Below are 22,507 nucleotides of genomic sequence, written 5' to 3'. Positions count from 1 at the left end.
GTTTTACCAGAAGTTTTTAAAAATCTTAATTGGGTCTTGGCTTCTGTGTATAATCGATTTAAGCAGAGCATGGAAAGGCAGTCTCACTGGAAACATAATTAGCTTTTGAGATATTCCAAGTACTTGAAAATAGTAAAACTTTGTTTCTATCAAATATTATTTAATTTGGATTTGGTGTCAGTACAGATGGATGGCATAATTATAGTATTTGCTTATAATTGGAGGGGGGCAGCTTTTAGAATTTCTTCCTACAGGCCTGCCGGCCTTTCCCCCCCCATACCAGAGTAATCTCTGTGGAAATTATCCCAGTTAATGCTTTTCACAAGCTGTTTTGGGGTAGGTAAGTATGACCTTTGCCTTAAACACAAACGAACAACAACAACAAAAAATGTGGCCCAAACCATTTCTGGATGGGTCCCAGCAGAACATCTTATTTACAAATAGATTCATCCCTTTGGGGTTAGTGGGGCAAAGAGTGAAAGGGCTGAGCTGCTTTGTATGGGCAGGACCGAAAAGCATTTAGGTGTTGTTTTCAATGTACCTCACCAAGCTAAAAATCACGGCGTCAGAAGGGCTGTGTTCGTTTCTGGAAGCTCTGGGGTGGGGGATCCATTTCCTTGCCTTTTCCAGCTCCTGGGAGCCAGTTGCCACTTCTTGGCTCGTGGCCCGTTTCTCAAGCTCAAAGCCAGCAAGGGGCGGTTAGAGAACCCTCCCGTTTGCCTCTTTGTTCTCACGTGGAAGGACCCATGCCACTACCTTGGGCCTCTCCTTATAAACCGGGACCATCTCCCCATCTGAAATTCAGCTGGTTAGCAACCTTAATTGCACCTGCGACCTTGTCATAGTTGGCCTTCTAAGGCAACATACTCATTTAGGTTTCATAGGTTCTAGGGATTAGGGTATGAACATATTTGGAGACCATTGTTCTGCCCACTATGGTTTAATTTAACCAGTGTCCACCCCCGTGCACTTAGAGCACTTTGTCCCTCTAGAGCATCCCGTCCGTCTGAGATGCTCAGACACTGATTGAACTCCTGAGGCGTGGAGACCGTCTCGTGGCTGGACTTCCTTCTCTTCCTCCTCCTCTCTTTCCCTCCCTGGTCTGTTTCACCCCTGCTTTGAATCCGTAAGTGTGACCATCACACCTCCAGGACCTGCATCTCCCTGTAATAAACCTACACAGAAAAGACATTATTTTACAAGGTGGAAGCATGCAACCAGGCTTCAGGGGCTGTCCCATGTGCTGGGAAAGCAGGTACGGCTCATGCTTCTCCTACAATGTGAACCCAGTTTTTAAAATCCAGTTCTGAGCTCACTGCCGGAGATTCTGTCCTTTGGCTGGACTATTAGGCACCTCCCACAGGACCGTTGGCCATGTTGTGTCTTCGGTGTTTACAGAAGCAGGTCATGTTCATGAAGCATGTCCAGGAGATGGAAATGATAGATGGAAAGTCTCTACATGGGGCAGAGAGTCGAGTGATCTCTAGGTTGGGACCAAGGGCTCAAAATAGGCCGGTGACTTCATACGCACCACAGGACCGGTAATTTTCCGGCACACAGTTTGGATAAACTTGAACGGATCTTTCCCATATTTCTTTGGAAATGGCACCTGAGCGATTCTCAGGGATTTCGTCCAGGGCAGGAGATCGGAGTTAGATCCTCCCCTCCGAGGACAGGATCCCTCCTTTTTCTTGAAAGTTGGGTGGGCGTCCTGCGCGTTTTCGCAGCCGCTGTTGAATTGAGAACTGTCCCCATCACGGTGGAAATAGCAGAAACGATTAATTTAGAAAAGAGAAGGATTGTGGGGTGGGTGGAAGTGACATTTGTCTACATTATATTCTTAGAAGCTTAGCCTGTGAGAGTTGGAAATGCCTCTGAGAAAACTGTTCATTAACATATAAGGAAATAGAAGCGCAAATACTTGCATCGGCGGCCAAGCGCGTGCTGAGCGCGAGAAGCAGAGTTGGAGCCCCCGGCTGCAGGGATCTGGGTCCTCAGCCCTTGTCTGTGCGCTGCACTCTTCTGTGGCGCCTTGGACAGCTGCGCAGGGTGGCCAGACCAAGCCACCTGCCCCCAGAGATGCCCTTTGTGTCAGTTTCCACTTGGGCATTTCTCAGGCGCAGGGGACTAAAGCACACAACTGTGTGGTCGGCCCCTGAGAACCAGAATGTCATCTGCTGTGTAGCCCCTGGGTTTGTGAGGACGTGGGCACGGCCACGTGGAAGGCAGAGACGTGGACAGGCGTGTGTGTACACACGCGACACCAGCTGCCTTTCTGAGGACCAGGATCAGGACGAGGGTGAACAGAGTACATCTTCCTGTCCTGGTTCTCCGTCATCACTTTTTTTTAATTGTTGTTTTTTCATTTTTTTTCATTTTACTTATTTTAGAGAGAGAGAGAGAGAGACTCGGGGCGGGGGGGGGGGGGGTGGAACAGAGGGAAAGGGACAAGCGGAGTCTGTGCTCAGTGCGGAGCCTGATGCAGGGCTCGGTCTCAGGACCCTGAGATAGTGACCTGAGCTGAAATAAAGAGTCGGTCACTTAACCGCCTGAGCCACCCAAACACCCCTTGTTTTTTCATTTTTAAATCACTTCTGTACTAGTGTTTTGCACTTGTCTTGATGAAACAAAATGTGAGTTAAAACTGTGAAGTTTTAAGGCACAGTTCTTGATCAACCTAAAACACAGAGCATCCCAAGGACATGAATAGCATATCCGCAGCAACACACATTCACCGTACATAAGGGTGATTTATGTTGGTGCATTTGATGAGGGTTTTGTACTTCGATGAAGTTGGGGTTTCCAACCAGGGCTAATGTGGCTCCCGGCCCCACCCTCTCAGCATTTAGGGAGCAGGCAGTATGGACATACTTTTGATTACCTATTTGGAAAAAGTGATGCTAGTGGTATTTGGTGGGTGGAGGCCATCGATGCTGCTAAACATCACACAAGGCCCAGGACAGCTTCCCATGTACAAAGCAAAGACTTATCCAGCCTCAGATGTCCGTGGTGGGGTACCTGGGTGGCCTTGGTGAAGCCATCCGACTTCGGCTCAGGTCATGATCTGAGGGTCCTGGGATCGACCCCCTCCTGGGGCTCCATGCTCAATGGGGAGCCTGCTTCTTCCTCTCCCTCTGCCCCTCCCACCCCACTTGTGCTCTCTTGGTTTTGTGTCAAATAAATAAATAAAATCCTTAAATAAATGAAATGTCAGTTGGTGCCAAGGTTGAGAAACCATGGCCTAAGGGAGTCTATGACTTATCTGTTACTTGGCTAGGGAGTTGATTAATTTAGAAACTGCTCAGCTTGTGGAGTAAACTTCTCAGAAGAGTATGTGGCCTGGGGACACTTCCGTAGTCCACTGGGCTAAGGGCATCAGTTGGCCCCACAGTTGCAGAATTGCCCCGTCTCTCAAGCTTCTGTTCTCAGTGATGGGAATTTAAAAACCAGCTTCCCTCTACCTTTGGCATGTGTGGATTCTGTGGTTGAGGATTCGGGGGCTGTGTTTCTCTTTGGGGTCATGCTAGAGTTTGCATAACCAAACACAGAATTACAGGAGACGCTTATGAATGTCAAGACAAAGCTGGACCAAAACAGCCCCATTCAGGGAACCCAGTGGTGGGTGAGGAAGTGGGCCCCAGTGTGGTCAAATCATGGCAAAGGCCCTTATGGCCGCAAATACTTGAAAACGAAGAGGGGCCAGGGTGGGAAGGCTAGGGGCTGCTAGATCCCTGCCAGTGTACTGCGTTCTACTCACAGAGTCAGCGTAGTGAGAATGATTAGCATTTCCTTGTTCCTTTTTCAATCTATGAAAGAAAATTTCCATATTGTTTGGGGTTTTTCCCTATTGTCAGGTGGTTAAATTCCAAACAAATTAAATCATGGGAGAGAGACAAAGGTATTTCCAATAAATGCATATGTTGTGGGCCTGACGGCAGATGGTTTCCCTCCCCTGAAAATAACACCCCCTTCTCCACGGAAACCTGGAAACCTGAGCAGCTGTGGGGCGGGGCACCAGGACCGCACCTGCCTGTCCGTCCGGTGGCCCTAGTCTGTGGTGGTTGATGGAAGAGCCTGGACTGCTTTCACTCACTTCAGGTCACCGTGAGACAGTGCCCTCTGGGAAAGGCTATTTGTTTACCCAGACAGACTGGAGAAATTTCCCACAAGCCATACACTGTACCACATACGTCTGTTTCACAAGCCAGGCTTCTTCTAGTCAACCCTCCAGTGGCCTAAAGCCAAGTGCTATCGGATACCAGTGCTGGGACCACTAGGTATTTACCCTAAAGATACAAAGCGTGATCCAAGGGGTCACCTGTCCCCCGGCGTTCACAGCAGCAGTGACCACCGTAGCCAAACTGTGGAGAGAGCCAGGCTGTCCATTGACAGATGAATGGATGAAGAAGATGTGGTCCATGTAGTCCATTGTACATGTGTGTACAATGGAATAGTCCTCAGCCATCAGAAGGAGTGAATACCCACCACTTCCACTGATGTGGATGGAACTGGTACTGTGCTGAGCGAAATAAGTCAGACAAAGACAATTATCATAGAGTTTACTCATTTGGAATATAAAAACAGCACAGAGGATCATAGGGGAAGGGAGGGAAAACTAAAGGGGAAGAAATCAGAGAAGGAGAAACACCATGAAAGACTCATAACTATAGGAAACAAACAGTTGCTGGAGGGAAGATGGGTTGGGGGGACGGGGTAACTGGGTGATGGGCGTTAAGGAGGCACGTGATGTGATGAGCGCGGGGTGTCATATGCAGCTGATGAATTACTAACCACTGCATCTGAAACTAATGTTGTACTATGTGTCGGCTGATCGAATTTAGGAAAAAACAAAACCAAAGATACTGGTGCTGGGAGAGAGGTGAAGTGGTGGTGCCCAGGGACAGACCCTGTCGTAGTAGTCCTGAAAGAACAGAGGCTGGAGGTGTGGATCGGAAGAGGCAGAGAAAAGGTCAGGAATCACCCAGGCCTTTTTTCTACAGGGACTCATGGAACCATGGAACTTGTAAGAGAACACACGACAGACATTTCTAGAAATTTGCTTACAGGTACCCTGAAAGTTGGCTGCTGCAGGGCCTCTAGAGGGGTACCCATCAGCTCAGAGGTGATCCCTCCAAAGCCTCATAGAATCTCAGTGTTGGGATGGTCTGTACCCATCCACTGTCTTCTGCTCAGTCGTTCAGCCAATACCAAGTTAAGTACGGAGCAAGGCAGGCAGTTCGTTGGTAGACACGATGATGTCACCGGAGAGTGTGGGGTAAGGGCAGCAGGACCTACCCCAGTTTCCTCTAACTGTTACTAGGAAGGGGGAAGGAAGCACCCTTCCATTGAGCAATGGCCTGTGGGTCAGGCACTTCCACTTGTTCTGTCCGGGCTGGTCAGTTACCAGTGGGGGCCATCACGGGCGCATGCCGGGCTGGGCCACCGGAAGACTCGTGTGTTGGCGTCAAGTCCAGAGGTTGGAAGAAAGTGGCTAAGAATAGTCCCATCCTCTGACAGTCCGGAAAGGGGTCAGAGGCTGGTGGTGAGCTCTGATGGGAAGAATCCTCAACTAGGTACTTGTCAGTGGGTATCTCTGACACCAGCGCTTTTGACCACAGATAACATCAGAATCAGCTTCATCGGGTTCTCGCAAAAGTTCAAGAGAAAGGGACGAGGCAGACATAAGCAGGCCTCTGGTTGCTACCCAGCTGGCGTGTCTGGAAATTGCATGTGGGTGAATCAAAGGTTGCTTCTGCTTGCTTCCCTTGTGAGAAATGATGGTTCACATTTCTCAGTATCAGTCTTACTCTCAGAGTTGTAATCCAAAGCAGGCAAAACGCAGTTACTTTTGCGTGTGCTTTTTCATGGAGCCACTGTAACTGGGAAAAAAACAAAAACAAAAACAGAGATCATGTTGGAATGAAATAGGTTAAACTTTACCACGCAAGTGACTTCTGCTTGGTGACCATGTGTACGGGAAGATAGCTTAGAAAGTCTGACTTACAGAATTTTACACATGGAAGAAATCTTGGCAATCATCTAGTCAAATGCCTTCATTTGTAGAGGAGGGGACGGAGACCCGGCGATGCCATGGAGCTTTCTCGAAGTAGCTTCCTCACAGCCCCTTGACAGCAGAAGGGACCCCAGACTTAGATTTTTCTGCCTCCTTCCTGATGCCAGATGTCTGTCTGTGTTTGCCAAATACCACGGCAGGCCTGAGGAAATCAGGACAAAAGTCGTTGTCTTCTAATGCTTTTTCAGGTCCTTTTCTACCGTTCGTCAGAAAGCTGGTTGGTGGCAGAGCTAAGCGCTCCAGCTAAGTGTCTTTTCACGGGTGTCCGGCCAGGTCCCCTGTCCCGCAGCCCCAGCCTCCAGCACTAGTGGCGAGAGGAGGGAGCCCCAGGCCGTGAGATGGTGGGACAGTGAATCTGGGAGAAGCTTGTCCGGGCTGCAGGGCTGCAGTGAATGCAGAAGCAGGTGAGGCCGGCAGGGCCCCTCCGGGATGCTGGGGGAGGTCCTGCCGGCACTGCCCCGACCCCCGCAAACCCATCACTTCACCTCGGGGACCTGCAACTCCCTGGCCAGGGACTCTTCTGTCCCCATTTAGAGCTGGATGTCCAGCTGGGTTCTGAGAGTGCTTCTATCCCAAAGACCTAAGGAGCTTTCCTGGCAGAAGGGCCGATGCAGAGAAAGCACAGTGATCTGAAAGGCCACTGTGAAGAGGTGCAGGCTGGGGCAGAACAGCCGTCGGGTGTGGGGTGGGGGGGCCGCAGGCACGTGCGAGATTCCCACGCACCTCACGGGGCTGGGGTTTCTGGGGTGGTTTTCCCGATACACAGGGTTCTGAGGTGCGGGGTTTTAGAAACCACATTCCATGGTTCCGAGAGAGCGTGGAGAGAGGAAATCACCTCTTGAGGTCCTCCTGGGTGTTGAAGCACAGAGGCTATGTGGGCAAAGAGTGCTTAATCCAGACTTGAAAGTGAACATCGTATTTAAAATGATTCCCTAATGTCAGTGCTTCAACCTGGTAATGGAGATTCTTGAAAAATACGTAAGTAGCCTCTGATGCCTCAGTCCGTAGGATACTTTTAGTGTAGAGTCTTCCTGTGAAAAATAATATAGGATTTACCTTTCAGATGTATAATCTTTCTGAACTTTATTCTTCTGTAAAATGGAGGTAATGGTGTTAAGGTGAGAAATCAGCGCCACAGATAACTTGACGTGGCACATGATAAGCTCTTTAAACAGTTACCGCCGAATTTAAGGCAGTATTACAGAACTGTAGCTCACCGAAGAAATTACCATATTAGAAGCGTTAAATACTAAAAACCAATCTTTCAGTATTAAGGAAAGACCTCAATTCCAAATTGTAAAACCCCTTCAGATAAATACTGGCATTCACATTTCAGATCTTTTTGTTTCAAATTCTCTTGATGTTGTTTTTCTATGGCTTTCCAGAAATAAGGGCAGAACTACTGAGCCAGTAGTAATAATACGGTTAATAATTACCGTGATGAGCATTTCACAGACGTTAATTGTGAAAAGAGGGATGGCTTCACTTGCCACTTGGAGGGGACAGCTTGAGGATAGGAATTTAAAGAGAGATTCCTCCCCCCCTTTTTTTAAATCCTTTTACCAGCATCCGTCACCATGTTCTAGCCTGCGAGACGCGTTTAGGGCCTGCATGGAGAAAAGCGGTTGAAGATTGGCAAACAACACGTCGCTAGCAAATGATGCTTTTCATTGTCTGTCTGGAGAAATCACTGTAGTTTTGGGTTGTAAAATGACTTCCGTTGTCTGCAGGGTTCTGTCACATGTAGCCATCACAGCCTTCCCCTTTCTCCCTTCCATATCTTAGATCCCTGAGCTTTGCCTGTTACATAAATATTATTTATTCCTATACAAATTTATATGCATGTATGTATCTGTCTTTCATAGATGTTGTTGATTCCTCTGACACGTGTAGGATCTCTGTTCTGTATAGATTATGCTGTCATCTGTTACAGGATAGACGGGAGATGTGTGTACTTAAAAAATTCCCCCTGGCCCATGTACAGAGTTTATCTTGAAAGTTAAACTACGAAGAAGAAAAACCAAAGTGAGGGACCCTTGAAGGGAGAAAGCAAGCTAGTTTTCTTTCTTTTAGGCCTGCTTCTGTAACATTAGTCATTTCCCACATTTATCTATTTTTTTTCAAAGATTAAGAAACTTCGCTATTTTAAAAAGTGAAGGGACCCTTAAAAATCTTAACACACATGGGGAAAATAAATAAATAAATGCAGGGATCCCTGCCCCCGTAAGAAGTTTCATTTCTGGCTTTGTTTCTTCTTACGGGGGCAAATGGGTAGCCGTCAAGCCCTCCTGTGTTACGACGTCAAAGAATGCACGTCGGAATTAATTAACCGCAGAATAGTAACCAAGGGTTCTGCCCACACTGTCAGAGCCGGGCACTGGGTAATTTCTCCTCCTCAGCTAAATACAATCTTCTTTCTAGAACTGCAGAGGTCGCCGAATGGAGGGAAGAGGAAAGTTCGGCGAGGTCTTGGTGTAGGTCATGAAAGAGAGATAAGATCTTATTTGCGGCCTGGGTTTGCGGAAGTACAGTGAGTTCTCCTACAAGCCTTTAGCTTCCTTGAAGGAGTTTTAAGTAGCCCTCCCCCCAATCCTTAAAATAGCAACAACAGCTCTGTGTCTGTATGTGTGTGTGTGCGCGCGCCTGTCTGTCTGTCCATCTGTCTTCTTACGCAGCAAGAGCTTTGGGGGGACAGGAGGCCAGGGGCAGGGCCAGGGGTAGTGGCTTCTCAAATAGGTGGGAATAATGTAAGTCCACCAAGGATGGTTAAGAGAGCGACAACACTGAAGGGTGTCCTTTGGTGGGTCCTCTGGTGGGGAGGGCTTGGTTGCCTGTGCTGCACCTGTCGTAGCTAAAGCCAGTAGACCAGCCTAAATGCTCATGCCTTTTGTAAAGATTCCAAAATGGCGACATTGTACTGAAACCCTTCCACTCTGGCCCCACCTGGGATGCCTCTCAGCTGCCAAGCTACGTGTTTCTGTGCATCTGACCTGGTGGGGTTCTCTAAAAATATCTGCCGGGGACTCTCTAGGGGTGAGGCTTGGCCCTGACCCACTTCCACACCTCTGGGCAAACCATGGGTTTGCCGGTCAATGGAGAACACAAAGGAATAGAAGTTGGCTTGGTTTGGGCTGCGAATAGTCCCATGAAGCCAAGTGAATTCTGTGGTAGTTATACCAGCCACAGAATTTAAGCGGGGCCTGTGCTAAATCAACTGGCAGAGTTGGCGTCTGTGTATTGCTGTGTCCAGTGATGACATTGGCTATGACAGTTGTGAACATGGACTTGCCTATAAGGGCCAGCTTTGTCACTTCCTCACTGTGATGGCCCTTCTTTTCACTATATCTGTATCTTCAGGGTAAATACCAGTAGTGCAATTGCAGGGTCATAGGGAAGCTCTATTTTTAATTTCTTAAGGAATCTCCACACTATTTTCCAAAGAGGCTGCATCAGCTTACATTCCCACCAACAGTGTAAGAGGGTTCCCCTTTCTCCACATCCTCTCCAACACATGTTGTTTACTGTCTTGTTAATTTTGACCATTCTAACTGGCGTCAGGTGGTATCTCAATGTGGTTTTGATTCGAATCTCCCTGATGGCCGATGATGATGGACATTTTTTCATGTGTCTGTCAGCCATTTGTATGTCTTCTTTGGAGAAGTGTCTTTTCATGTCTTCTGCCCATTTTTTGACATGATTGTCTGTTTTTTGGGTGTTGAGTTTGAGGAGTTCTTTATAGATCTTGGATATCAGCCCTTCGTCATTTGCGAATATCTTCTCCCATTCCGTGGGTTGCCTCTTTGTTTTGTTGACTGTTTCCTTTGCTGTGCAGATCTTGATGAAGTCCCAGAAGTTCATTTTTGCTTTTGTTTCCCTTGCCTTTGGAGACATGTCTTGAAAGAAGTTGCTGTGGCTGATGTCGAAGGGGTTACTGCCTATGTTCTCCTCTAGGATTTTGAACGTCTCTGCTGCCCAGAGCAATCTATACTTTCAATGCCATCCCAATCAAAATGCAGAAAAGACATGTATTTTTTTTTTTAAAGAGCAAAATGCAGAAAAGACATGTATTACCAAGCTATACATTGGAGGTGGCAGGTGGGGTGTGGTGGGAGGAGCTGACCCATCACATTTTGGGGCATCCGCTGACTTCTCTGTGCTCCTCCTCTCTCTCTCATCCTGGGCCTGGATTCTGAGCTCCTCCGCAGGAGCTCCCTGTCGTGGACCACCTTTGACCACAGGTAGAAGAAGCCATCTTCAGAGTTACCCTTCACCTTGTAGTTCTGTAATCTCCTCTCACAGGACCCAGGCAGAGTGCCCATCACCTGAACACCCATATCCCGATGATCTGGGCAAAGTTTTTGGCCATGGTTGGCCCCTCGGCCTCGGGGTCACAGGCTCCCTGTTTTACTTTCTGTAGTTGTTATTTGACTTGTTCTCAATGGGCATGGGTTACAGTTTCTTTTTAATTCAGCGGTGCTATGTAGACATTTCTCTTTCACTTTGAGACCTTTTGGAGTCTGTATTACTTTTCAGGTAAAGAATATTTGCTCCTGAGTTCACAGGCACTGGGAACGCAAGTTCAATGATGGACCAAAGCAAGAACTGTGGTAACTGTAGCTTCCAGTATGGCGAAGTGTGCTTCACACACGCGTAGCAATAGAGGGTGATTGACTTGCTCTGCGAAGTCATCGGGGGTCCCGGTTTCTGTCTTGTTTTGCTGTCGTCCTCAACCTTCAGCTTCTAGATGGGATCCAGGAGGGCTCCTTCATCTCCAGCCAGCACATCCCCAGAGGGCACTCTCCTTCCTCTTAACCCCATGACCTGGGAGCTGGACCCATCATTTCCTTGCACAGCACATGGGCCTTAAATTGGTCACGTGACTATACTTAGCTGCAAGAGAAGCAGGCAAAGTACCCAGCTAAAGTGTCTATTAATGTGTCATAGGGTTTCTTAACATCAGGCACTGTTGATGTTTGGGGATGGATGATTCTTTGTTGATGGGCTTTGCTGTGCATTGTAGGGTATTAGCAGCATCCCTGGCTTCTGTCCAAAAGATGTCAGTGGCCCTCCCCAGTTATAACCGCCAAAGTTGTCTCTGGATAGTGGCAGATGTCCTGTAAGGGACAAAATCAACCCTCATTGAGAACAGCTGCTCAGTAAGAAGGGCAGATAGGTACTGCAGACAATTAATGTCACCTTCCATTAGCTCTGTGCTGTTCCCCTCAAAGCAGGGCTGGGCACCGATGTAGCATTTCACCTTTAAAATCAACAGCTCCCTCACAGGAATCAGAATCCTCTAAGACCGGGTGGAACTTGGTTTCTGTTGGTTCCAGGCAGGTGAGAAATGAATCCCTTTTTATTTCTAGCTTTTGAGTCAAAACATGTATTTGTATCAAATAAATATATCTTTAAAAATTCGTTTATTTATTTATTTTAGGGAGAGCACAAAAGCAGGGGAGGGGCAGAGGAAGAGAAAAAGCGGTTTCCCTGCTGAGCACAGAGCCTAACACGGGGCTCGATCTCACGACCCTCAGGTCACCATCTCAGCTGAAATCGGGCGCTGGCTGCTTAACCGACTGAGCCACCCAGGCGCCCCAATAATATTTTTATTCGAATTTACAAACAAATGAAACTTTGTTCCATAGTGTGTATATATGTTAAGGTCATGCTCCTGGGTCACACTGACGATGAATATCTCAGTGTCCACTGTAATATTTTGGAAGGATTACTTCGGCAGCATTCATAATGCTGTTCTCTGCTAAATCAGAAATTTCATCTGCAGTTAGTGGCATATCTCTTTAAGGGCAATTAAGTGCTTGTAATTTACCACTGCTGAATACCTTAAGAGTACACTATTTTTCTGTTGATGAGAAGTGTTTGCTTAATATGCTTTTCCATTCCAACGAGAGAATGCTTCACTGCCAACCATATAAATAAGGTAGAGATCATTTGAAAGAAACCATGGAACATGAAACACCTTGCCTTTTCCATCACATTTCGAGAATCAAACCTTCCTCCCGACCCATGGATACACACGGATTCTGTTAAAAGGCTGCTTAGTAATAATAGAAAATTAAATACAAAACGAATCTGCCTTGGGCATCTGACAAGGTTGCTTAGTGCCCACTATGTCAAAATGACCTTGTTAAGAGGTCATTTTACCACCTGGAAGGTCTGTGTAGGCACAGGGGAGGACGTGATTATTCTTAGTCAATATCTCCAGTGTTCTTATTCTCAAAAATGTAGAAGGCTGCAGAAATTATATCAGAAAAGTGGTTTCCAACAGGAAAGTAACAGAATACCGCAAAAGTCATTTATAAAACCACACCTACTGGGAGAAGGGAGTCACCGTGTCTTGCTGCCATGTAAACAGAGACTGCACGGAGAGAACAGTGGTTAGAAGGTGCACTGTGAGGGGAGCCTGGGTGGCTCCGTGGGTTAAGGCCTCTGTCTTCAGCTCAGGTCATGATCCTGGGGTCCTGGGATCGAGCCCCACATCGGGCTCTCTGCTCTGCGGGGAGCCTGCTTCCTCCTCTCTCTCTCTCTCTCTCCCTGCCTCTCCGCCTACTTGTGATCTCTGTCAAATAAATAAAATCTTTAAAAAAAAAAAAAAAAGAACAAGAAGAAGGTGCACTGTGAAACAGAGGACCTTTGATTCTGGGAGTCCCTAGAAGGGTCCTAGATCTGCCCTAAATTTCCTCCTAGGTCAGGGGAAGATCTAGCCCCAGAATAAATTTAGAGAGACAATGGGAGACAAAAATAAAGTTGATTTTGATTACGTTTCATGAGAGTGTAGCAGTTACATAGGTTTCTAGCAGTGAGACCTTGACCTGAACAAAATGAGATTTAAAGAATGAGCAGATTCCAACCATGAGTGTATGTGTATATATGTAGATATTTAAATTCATCTCTTTAAATGTATTTATAAACATAGTAACAGTATCTTGATTGAAGGACATTTCTTTTCCTACATGTAACAGAAAACTTAGAAAATTCAAGAAGAATAAGGCTTGAAAGTACAAATCACCTAGCATTCCACCACCCAGAAATAATCATACTGTTCGATATATTTCCTTCCTGTCCTGTTTTCCTCTGGGGACGCATATGCAGTCATTGTCAAATTTCATTCTACGTATTTTGCACCCTGCCTTTTTAAACTAACATTTTATTTTTCAAAGTTAAAAGCACCTTTTAAAAATATGGTTTAGAGGATGACTGGAGTTTATCGATTAATTGTGTCAAGCGTTCAAGATCCGGACTTGGACTTACTTAGGAATCAGTGATACGAGAGACAAAAGAACAGAGACTTTAACCCACAGTTTTTGATGTCCCAGCAAGTTGTAACATTCCTGTCAGCCACTTGGTTGGGATTTTTGTCACTCCTTCAAATTCTCTTTTCTCGGTTTCTCTAACGCCATGTTTTCCTGATTTTCTTCCCACTTCTGTAGTCACTCCTACGTCACCACCAAAGGTTCTGCTTCCTGTCTAGTCCCTAAATGTTTCACCAGGCTCAGGATCCTTCTAGAACTCATCTGCGTCCTTGGTTTTCAATAACCTTTATATGCCAGAAACACTCAGATTCCAATTTTCAGCCCAAACCTCTATTCTAAGCTCCGGACTTGTATCTTAACATCTCTGACTGGAGTCTTGTTGGCATCCCGGATGGAAGCCTTGACCTTCCCCAAGAAAAATGTTCCATCTCAGCCTCCTCACATCAGCCGAGCAACCTCTGTCCTCTCCGCAGAGAAACACCACGACTTTGCAGTACTTTGCTCACCCTGGTTTCTGGCTCCTGAGAAGTCCTAACTCCTCCTAACACCTCTCCCATTCATCTTGTCTGTCTATCTTTTCATCTCCGTGAGCCAGGATAATAGTCCCCCAACTCCTTTCCCTCTGCTGGGCAGCTGGAATGATCCTTTTCAAATTAGGATGCTGTTTCCTTATCAAAACAGAGAAACCCTTAGCATGGCCTGTAGGTCCCAGATCTGGGGCCACTGTGTCTTTCCAGCCTCTAGTTCTGGCACCTTCCCTGCGGCCCACTGCGATGTACGCCGATGGTCTGCTTTCGAGTCCCTGAATCCGTTCCCCGGACCTCCTCACGGGAGTCTCAGTCCCTTGAGGGCCAGGACTCTGGCCAGGCTACTCGTGTGTCCCCCACATGTAGGAGAGCACCTGGCCCGCGCGGGGCCCCCAGCCAGCCTGCGGACTGGACGTTCTCACCTTTCGGGTCTCTGCCCGTGTCCCGTTGCTTGGGGACAGAAAATTCTCAGACCTTTGTCAAGTGGAGGAACAGCATCTGACTGAATGGAGTTCTGAGGGAGCTTCTGTCTTTGCCTGTGGCATCTGCAGAGAAAATGCCAGAGTCAGGCTTGAAGTAACGGAGAATGATCTGCAGAGTAACAGGGCCTTCACAGTCGGCTCCACCCCAATCCCTAGACCGTGTACGTGGGCCGCTTACATGGAAATGGGACTTGGCGCGTACCATCCAGTTACCGATCTTTGGAGAGGGGAGACTCCCCTGGACTCCCTTTGCTGCTGCGGCCGTGGGAAACGGACAGAAAGAGGGGCTGGAGAGACGGTTTGAATAATCTGGAGGTGAGAGGTGGCCCCACTGTGTCTCAGAAGGCTTTGCGTTGCCCACCCACAGACTTCCCCATGTCTGTAGTCCAGGACCCGTGTCATGCTATCTGTCTTTCTTTTCCCTTAGTTATATCACCGGCACAAAGAAGAGTCTTATGCCTCTGTCGTTGAGTATAGGTTCAGAGACAGCACTGGGGTGGGGGTGGGGCGGTACCCTGGACTTAGGGTCGGGGACAAGAATTGTTGGACAAGAATTGCCTCTTCTCACGATGAAGGGGTGTTATGGAACGGGGTGTTTATGGCTTAATGTAAGGCACCTTGTCTGTGAACATCTCTAATTCAAAATTAGACTCTAGATCTGTGTGTGGTTTTGGAAAAACAGACATTCTGAAAAAAAGAGAGTGTGTTGGACCCCTTCCTTGGGAAAAATGCACACAAGTAGAAAATGTCTTATGTGTTTGTTAGGGGTTCACAGACCTGGAAGGTCAGCTTGGTCAGGGGAGAGAGAGAGAGAGAGAGAGTGTGTGTGTCGGTGTTGGGGGTGGGGGTGGGGATCTCTTTTTATATCAGGATGCAGGAGGTCCGTGGAGGTCAGGAAGGAATATGCTGTCAGACTGCTTCCAGGTCAAGCTAAAGGATTTGGACTCAACCCTGCAGTGAGGACACCAGGAACCCCATTAAGGATTTCAGGCAAGGTGGTGACACCATGAGATCTGTCCTTTGGATAAAAATCACTGTGGCCTCATCTCTGTTGGCTCTAATCCCATAATTAGTTCATCAGAATGCCTTGGAGGGAAAAATGCTGCGGACATGAAATGTTTTCATACTTCCTCTTCAAGCCAGTGACATCAGGTGGCCCATTAAGTGATCGGGTTTCTTAGACAATGTGCTGAAGAAAGCTATATCCTGTAGCCAGTGTCATTTCCTTTAAATCTTACTGTTGTTAGAATCGCTACTCCCCTGGCTGTAGGTTTCCGTAGATGTTCACTTGTGCTGTTCCTGTCACCGTGATGCGCTCCTGGTGCCCGCACTTCCAGCTTCGGTCAGATCCGTCTCCAGCAGAGAAACTCAGGCACACGCAGCCATGTGCGGGGAGTGCTGACCCAGGGGCCTCGGAGGGCACAGGGTCATTCCTGGCTCTTCCACGCACCTGCCGAGACGTTTAGGTGCAGTGAATCTCCCCGAACTGCCGTGTCTTCATCTGTGAAACGAGCTTTATTTTTCTTAATGATTTTATTTATTTATTCCAGAGAGCGACAGGACAGGTGTGGGGGAGGAGCAGAGAGAGAGGGACAAGCAGATTCCCATCCTAGTGCGGAGCCCGACCTGGGTCTTGATCTCAGGACCCTGAGATCGTGAAATGAGCCGAAACCAAGAGTCGGATGCTTAGCCCACTGAGCCGCCAGGTGCCCCCATATAAAATGGGCTTTAGGGGCGCCTGGGTGGCTCAGTGGGTTAAAGCCTCTGCCTTCAGCTCAGGTCATGATCCCAGGGTCCTGGGATCGAGCCCCACATCAGGCTCTCTGCTCAGCAGGAAGCTGCTTCCCCCTCTCTGCCTGCCTTTCTGCCTGCTTGTGATCTCTGTCTGTCAAATAAATAAAATCTTTTTTAAAAAATGGGCTTTATAAATAAACCCTCCCTACCTGCATAACAGTATTTGATCGCATAACAATTTGATCCTGCCTGTGAGGATCAAACATGATCATTAAGAGATAGTGCTTTGGAAAATAGAACCTATTACACAAACGCCAGCTCACGTTCATTTTTCCTCTTTGTATTACCCTTATCCGTGCTCTGGTTTGGGTTAGGAAAGAGGGGCTATGAAACTAGATGTTGGCGGTTTGCTTTTTTGTGATGTTCTCTGGTTCTTTCTCAGAGTATGAAATGCTTGAGAGGTTTTCCTAGTTTCCAGGCAACGTGTTGCTGCCACTTAGCCCATGCAAAGTCCTGGAATAAAAATAGCCTATTTCGCTGTGTTCTGAAATCTAGAACTGTATGTTTTGAAGGAGTCAGAGGTCCCCGTTGGAGCTGGAAGGGAAAGACGGTCACGTCCCAGTGCTTTTAGAACGTGCGCAAAGTCTTACTGAGAAGACAGGAGAGGCTGGGTGTCTGTGAAGCCGTCCACCTGTTACTAGTTCACTGGTCTCTTGGTGGCTGTCCCCAAGGAAGGAAGAAGGGCTGTGGCTCAGACTGGGCAGGGAAAGAGCTCCTGCCAGCACTGTACGCAGAAGGTCCTTCCTCAGCATTGCACTTTATTCATCCGCTAACCAGAGACACTCCAGCTAGCATTTTTGTTTCATAACTTGCCCAAGCGTGGCTGTGTCAGAAAACACGCCAACACCGCCTGTCACCATGCCTCATGTCCCCTGGGAGCACTTCATTAACAAGTGACATTAACCAGCCTTTATACTGGTTTACCAAGCGGTTTACAGCTTTGCCTCGGCTTCCTCGTGGCTGTGTAGGACTAGAAGCAAAATAAACTTGTTTTATCCCTATTCTATCAAAAGGAATGGCTCCCACCGAGCTACTTCCTTTGCTGAGGTCAGACAGCTAGACTTGAAAGGGAACTTCTGACTTGGATTCTAGGCTCATTTTGGGAAAAAAAAAAAAAAAAAAAGGCAGTTGCGGAAGCCACATGGGCTTCCTAGCGAGGATACACCACCCGCTAGCAATGTGACTGGGGCGAGTCACTTAACCTTGTTGTGCCCTAAATCCCCACCTGGAAGATGGATATGATTGTTGGTACTTCTCTGGGTCCTTGAAAGGATTATAGGAGTTCAGAGATTTTGATGTCTTAGGCCACGGTGTAGTTAGTGGCTTCCAGGTGTGAGTCCCAATCTCACATCTTCTCTAGCTGTGTGACCTACTGTAGGTTACTAAACCTTCCTGAGTCAGTAAAATAGAGATGGTTATAGTACCTGCTTATAGGGTCCTTGTGAGAATAAAAGAGTTCAAGTAACCAAAAGCACTTTGAACAGTGTCTGCCACTCAGTTGAATATACTGTAAGTACATGCGGTGGGTACTGTAGCTTGTGAATGTGATGGTCGTCTATCTAGTGTGTGGCACAAAGAGTTGATCCAAAAAATATTAGCTTATTTTACAACTTCTAGTTTCTCCCATCTGAGCTCTTGAATTTTAAGGAGTCCGAAGGGAAGGTAATAGGATCACAAGTCTGTTTGGGGATTCAACATAAACGGACATCAACGGGGCCCTTTCCCAAAATCTTATTCCTTCAGTAACTCAAAATTTAATCTTATGCCATAAGAGGAAGAGTTTTCCAGTGCTCCTTAGAGCAAGGGCAAATTCTTGAGCTTCACCCCAGATCTCTAGAATCAGAAGAGCCTGGAAATGTAACCCATCCGTCTGTTCTAGGTTTTGATTTGGTTTGCAATGCCCACTGACTTTTTTTTTTTTTCAAGACCATTTGTTTTAGAGTAGTTGTAGGTGAACAGAAACATTGAGAAGGTACAGAGGTTTTCTTTGTGCTCCCTGACCCCCCCCCAACATGCATAGCCTCCCCATTGTCACCATCCCCCACCACAGTGGGGCATTTGCTATGGTTGATGAACTTGCATTGATGCATCGTAGTTACCCAAAGTCCATGGTTTCCTTTATGGTTCACTTCTGATGCTGGGTGTTCTGTGGGGCTAGACCCATATATAATGACATGTAGCCATTGTTACAGTGTCATACAGAGTATTTTCCCTGTCCTGAAAACCCTCTGTGCTCTCTGTTTCTTTCCCCAACCCCTGGCAACCCTTCCCCCAACCCCTGGCAACTGGGGCTCTTTTTGGTTTCTGTGGTTTTGCCTTCCGTCTGTTGTAACAAGTATCCCAGAGATTCTCATGTTTTCTCAAGTTCGAAAATACCAGATGTAGACTCCTGCTGCTTTGGCCACCTTCTCTTGTTGGGGGTCAGGGAGGAGGGTAACGGACAGAGAATTGGGTACTCCATCTGTAGGACAGGTGTTCTAGCCCAGGGAGGGCTAGATGACTGAGTTAAGTAGAAACATAGGGATAAATCCTACCTGATCTTGGTGGATAATCTTTTTAATGTGCTGTTGGATCCTATTAGCTAGGATCTTGTTGAGAATCTTGGCATCCGTGTTCATCAGGGATATTGGTCTGAAATTCTCCTTTTTGATGGGGTGTTTGCCTGGTTTGGGAAGCAGGGTAATGCTGGCTTCATAGAAAGAGACTGGAAGTTACCCTCCTGTTTCTGTTTTTGAAACGGTTTCAAGAGAATAGGTATTATTTCTTCTTTGAAAGTTTGGTAAAATTCCCCAGGGAATCCGTCAGGTCCCAGGCTCTTGTTTTTTGGGAGGTATTTGATCACTCCTTCAATCTCTTTGCTAGATAATGGTCTATTCAGGTTGTCAGTTCCTTCCTGTTTCCGTCTTGGAAGTTTCCAGGAATGCATCCATTTCTTCTAGGTTACTTATTGGCATGTAACTGTTGGTAATAATTTCTGATGATTGTTTCTATTTCCTTGGTGTTAGTCGTGATTTCTCCCCTTTCATTCATAATTTTATTAATTTGGGTTCTCTCTCTTTTCTTTTGGATTAGTTTGGCCAATGGTTTATCGATCTTACTGATTCTGTCCAAGAATCAGCTTCTAGTTTTGTTGATGTGTTCTACTGTATCTCTAGTTTCTATCTCATCAGTCTCTGCTCTAATCTTGATTATTTACCTTCTTATGCATGGGGTTGGCTTAATTTGTTGTTGATTTTTGCAGTTCTTTATGTTTTAAAGAGCTGATGTATTTGGGATTTTTAAATTTTTTTTTTTTGAGTGAGACTTGGATGGCTATGTAATTCCCCCTTAGGGGGAACCTATCACATAGGTTTTAGACTGATGTGTCTTCATTCTCATTGGTCTCTATGAATTGTTTAAGTTCTTCTTTGATTTCCTGGTTGATCCAAACAGCTTGGTGGTCATAGCTTCCAAGTATTTGAATTCCTTCCAAACTTTTTCTTGTGGTTGAGCTCCAGTTTCAAAGCATTGTGATCTGAGAATATGCAGGGAATAATCTCAGTCTTTTGGTATCGTTTGAGCCCTGACTTGTGACCCAGGATATGGTCTATTCTGGAGAAAGTTCTATGTACGCTTGAGAAGAATGAGTATTCTGTTGTTTTAGGGTGGAATGTTCTGTATATATCAGTGAGATCCCTCTGGACCAATGTGTCATTCAATACTCTTGTTTCTTTATTGATTTTCTGCTTAGATGATCTGTCTGTTACTGAGAGTGGCATGTTAAGATCCCCTATAATTAATGTATTCATATCAATATGACTTTATTTTGATTAACATTTGGCTTATGTATTGGCTGCTCCCATATGGGGACATAAATATTTACAATTGTTAGATCTTCTTGGTGGATAGACCCTTTAAGAGTGATGTAGTGTCCTTCTGTATCTCTGACTACAGTCTTTAGTTATAATCTAGTTTATCTAATATGAGAATTGCTACCCCAGCTTTTTTTTGAGGCCTGTGGCATGAAGGATGCTTCTCCATCCCTTCGCTTTCAGTCTGGATGTATCTTTAGGTTCCAAATGTGTCTCTTGTAGACAACATATGGACGGGTCCTGTCGTTTTGTCCAATCTGCAAACCTGTGCCATTTTATGGGAGCATTTAGGCCATTCACATTGAGAGTGATTATTGAAAGATACATTTTTATTGACATCATGTTGCCTGTGAAGTCCTTGTTTCTATTGATTGTCTCTGTAAATTTCTGTTCTATGTCATTCTTGGGTTCTTTCTTCTTTTATAGAGCCCCCCTTAATATTTCTTGTAGTGCCAGCCTGGTGGTGACATACTCTTTTAAACCTAGCTGGTCTTGGAAGCTCTTCATCTCTCCTTCCATTTTGAATGTCAGCCTTGCTAGATGAAGTATTCTTGGACTCTGAGAAACAAAGTGAGGGTTTTGGAGAGGAGGGAGGTGGGGACTAGGTGATCCTGGTGGTGAATTGCATGGAGCCATGTATTGCATGGTGGTGTACTCCATGTATTGCATGGAGCCCTGGGTGTGGTGCGTAAATAATGAATCTTGGAACACTGAAAAAATAAATTTAAATTTAAAAAAAATACAGATAGTTCCAGAGAACAGTCGAGAAGGGGGGGTGGACGGTGGCAGGGACCAAGCACTTTGAAAGCACATGACTCTGTTGATAGGTCTGGAACAAAACGCTTCAGAGGGTTGGGTCCTCTGGAAAGGGCTGATGTTGTATCTTGTGCCATACTTCTCTGAGTGATGGCTAGAGGAAGGAAGGCGTTTTGAATTTTTATGTGAGGTTAAAATGAAGAAAATCCATTTCAGCCTTCAGAAGTCAGAGCTCTTGGTACAAAAGGTTACCGATGCCAATTGGAGGCATTGCAGAGCTCAGAGGGAGGATTAAAATAGCAAACTTTTTGTTTTTGAAGCACTAGTTGCACTAGAGGCTTGAGTTCTAAGTCTTTTGCCATCCTGCTGCCCTGGGATCTTAAGTAAAGAGCATGTGGGAAAGGAAAAACAAGCCATTTTTCTTCCTCCTGTTGGATGGAGGGTATTCCCCATTTTAATATTCCCCAATTTAATATTATGTGAATTTAATTATGGAATGATGCTGGGAAAGTGATACATTGGAAATACTGGCATTCCAGTGCTCCGTGTTTGATCGCAGATCAGTGTAGAAGTTTTGCTGATGGATCTGTGACAACACCAGTAAGCCATTCACAGACTCAGACTACTCTTTGTTCTCTCATTTGTTATGAAGATACAATACTCTTCCTGACTCAGAGGTGTGTTATAGAACTTCAGATTTTTTTTTTAAAAATGTGACTGTAGCATATCTATTTTGGCAGAAATTATAATGCTATGGATTGAAAGTGCCCTAACAAATGTCTAAGTTCTTACTAAAAGGGAGGTGGGGATTTAGGACTGTAATCTGACCTTAGAAATATCTGTAGGAAACATTACCATAAAAATAATTTGGTATCAAGAAGGGTTCTTGGGGCGCCTGGGTGGCTCAGTGGGTTGGGCCTCTGCCTTCAGCTCCCAGATCTCAGGGTCCTGGGATCGAGCCCCGCGTTGGGCTCTCTGCTGAGTAGGGAGCCTGCTTCCCTCCTCTCTCTGCCTACCTCTCTGCCTACTTGTGATCTCTGTCAAATAAATAAATAAAATCTTAAAAAAAAAAGGGGTCCTTAATGTTTGCAATTAATTAGGCTAAGCATCAAAAGAAGCATCCTATCTTTCCAAACCCAGCTTCCACGTTGCTTAGGGACAAGAAAGAACATCTGATCTCACTCTCCTGGTATTGCTGCTTGTGACCCTGAATGAGACCTCGACCGTGGAGGTTAACCCTGACCTTTGTTTTCTTTGCAGACTGCATCATCTGCTATCAAAGGTGCTATTCAGCTGGGAATAGGATACACAGTGGGGAATCTCACTTCCAAGCCCGATAGAGATGTCCTCATGCAAGACTTTTACGTAGTGGAAAGCGTCTTCCTGCCCAGGTAAGAACATTTCCACTTGCTAAAGAGCCTGCTGAGCGGCATCTCCTGGTTGAAGACTTTCATACCTTCACATGCATATGTGTCCACGCTGGACCTTTAGTGGACCCAGAAGCAGTGCCGGTCGTGGCTACTTTTTTTGGCCTCAGGTGGCTTGCATTTTTTTTTACGTGGAGCTGGGCGGTAGGTTCTGTCCTATGGGCCACTTGTAATTAGTCACGGTAATGCCTGGAAAATGGTGTGAAGACAGACTTTGAGATTCAGCAGGAAAGAGTGCGGTGCAGGGAGCAGTGTCTGCATGGGTTCAGACAAAGAGGGCGTCATGGAAGCAGCAGCTGGTGCCAGGTGGTTGCTCCCCCCAGTTT

General features: G+C 46.3%; 1 protein-coding gene across 6 annotated transcripts in view; it reads left to right on the top strand.

Annotated features, from left to right (window-relative positions):
- PIP5K1B (phosphatidylinositol-4-phosphate 5-kinase type 1 beta) overlaps positions 1-22,507 on the top strand; it is a 290,962-nt gene that overhangs the window by 137,511 nt on the left and 130,944 nt on the right. For 5 of the 6 annotated variants that reach the window (XM_032306741.1, XM_032306742.1, XM_032306743.1 and 2 more), the window contains one exon: positions 22,015-22,145. In XM_032306741.1, the coding sequence (XP_032162632.1) occupies positions 22,015-22,145 (131 nt within the window). Of the gene's footprint in view, positions 1-8,325; positions 8,548-22,014; positions 22,146-22,507 lie in introns of those variants that run through there. The other variant, XM_032306738.1, reaches the window with a different exon arrangement.

Source organism: Mustela erminea, chromosome 12, assembly GCF_009829155.1.
Source record: "Mustela erminea isolate mMusErm1 chromosome 12, mMusErm1.Pri, whole genome shotgun sequence".
Taxonomy (NCBI): domain Eukaryota; kingdom Metazoa; phylum Chordata; class Mammalia; order Carnivora; family Mustelidae; genus Mustela; species Mustela erminea.
The sequence above is the reverse complement of the archived record's forward strand: the minus strand, read 5'-3'. Positions and strand labels throughout refer to the sequence as shown.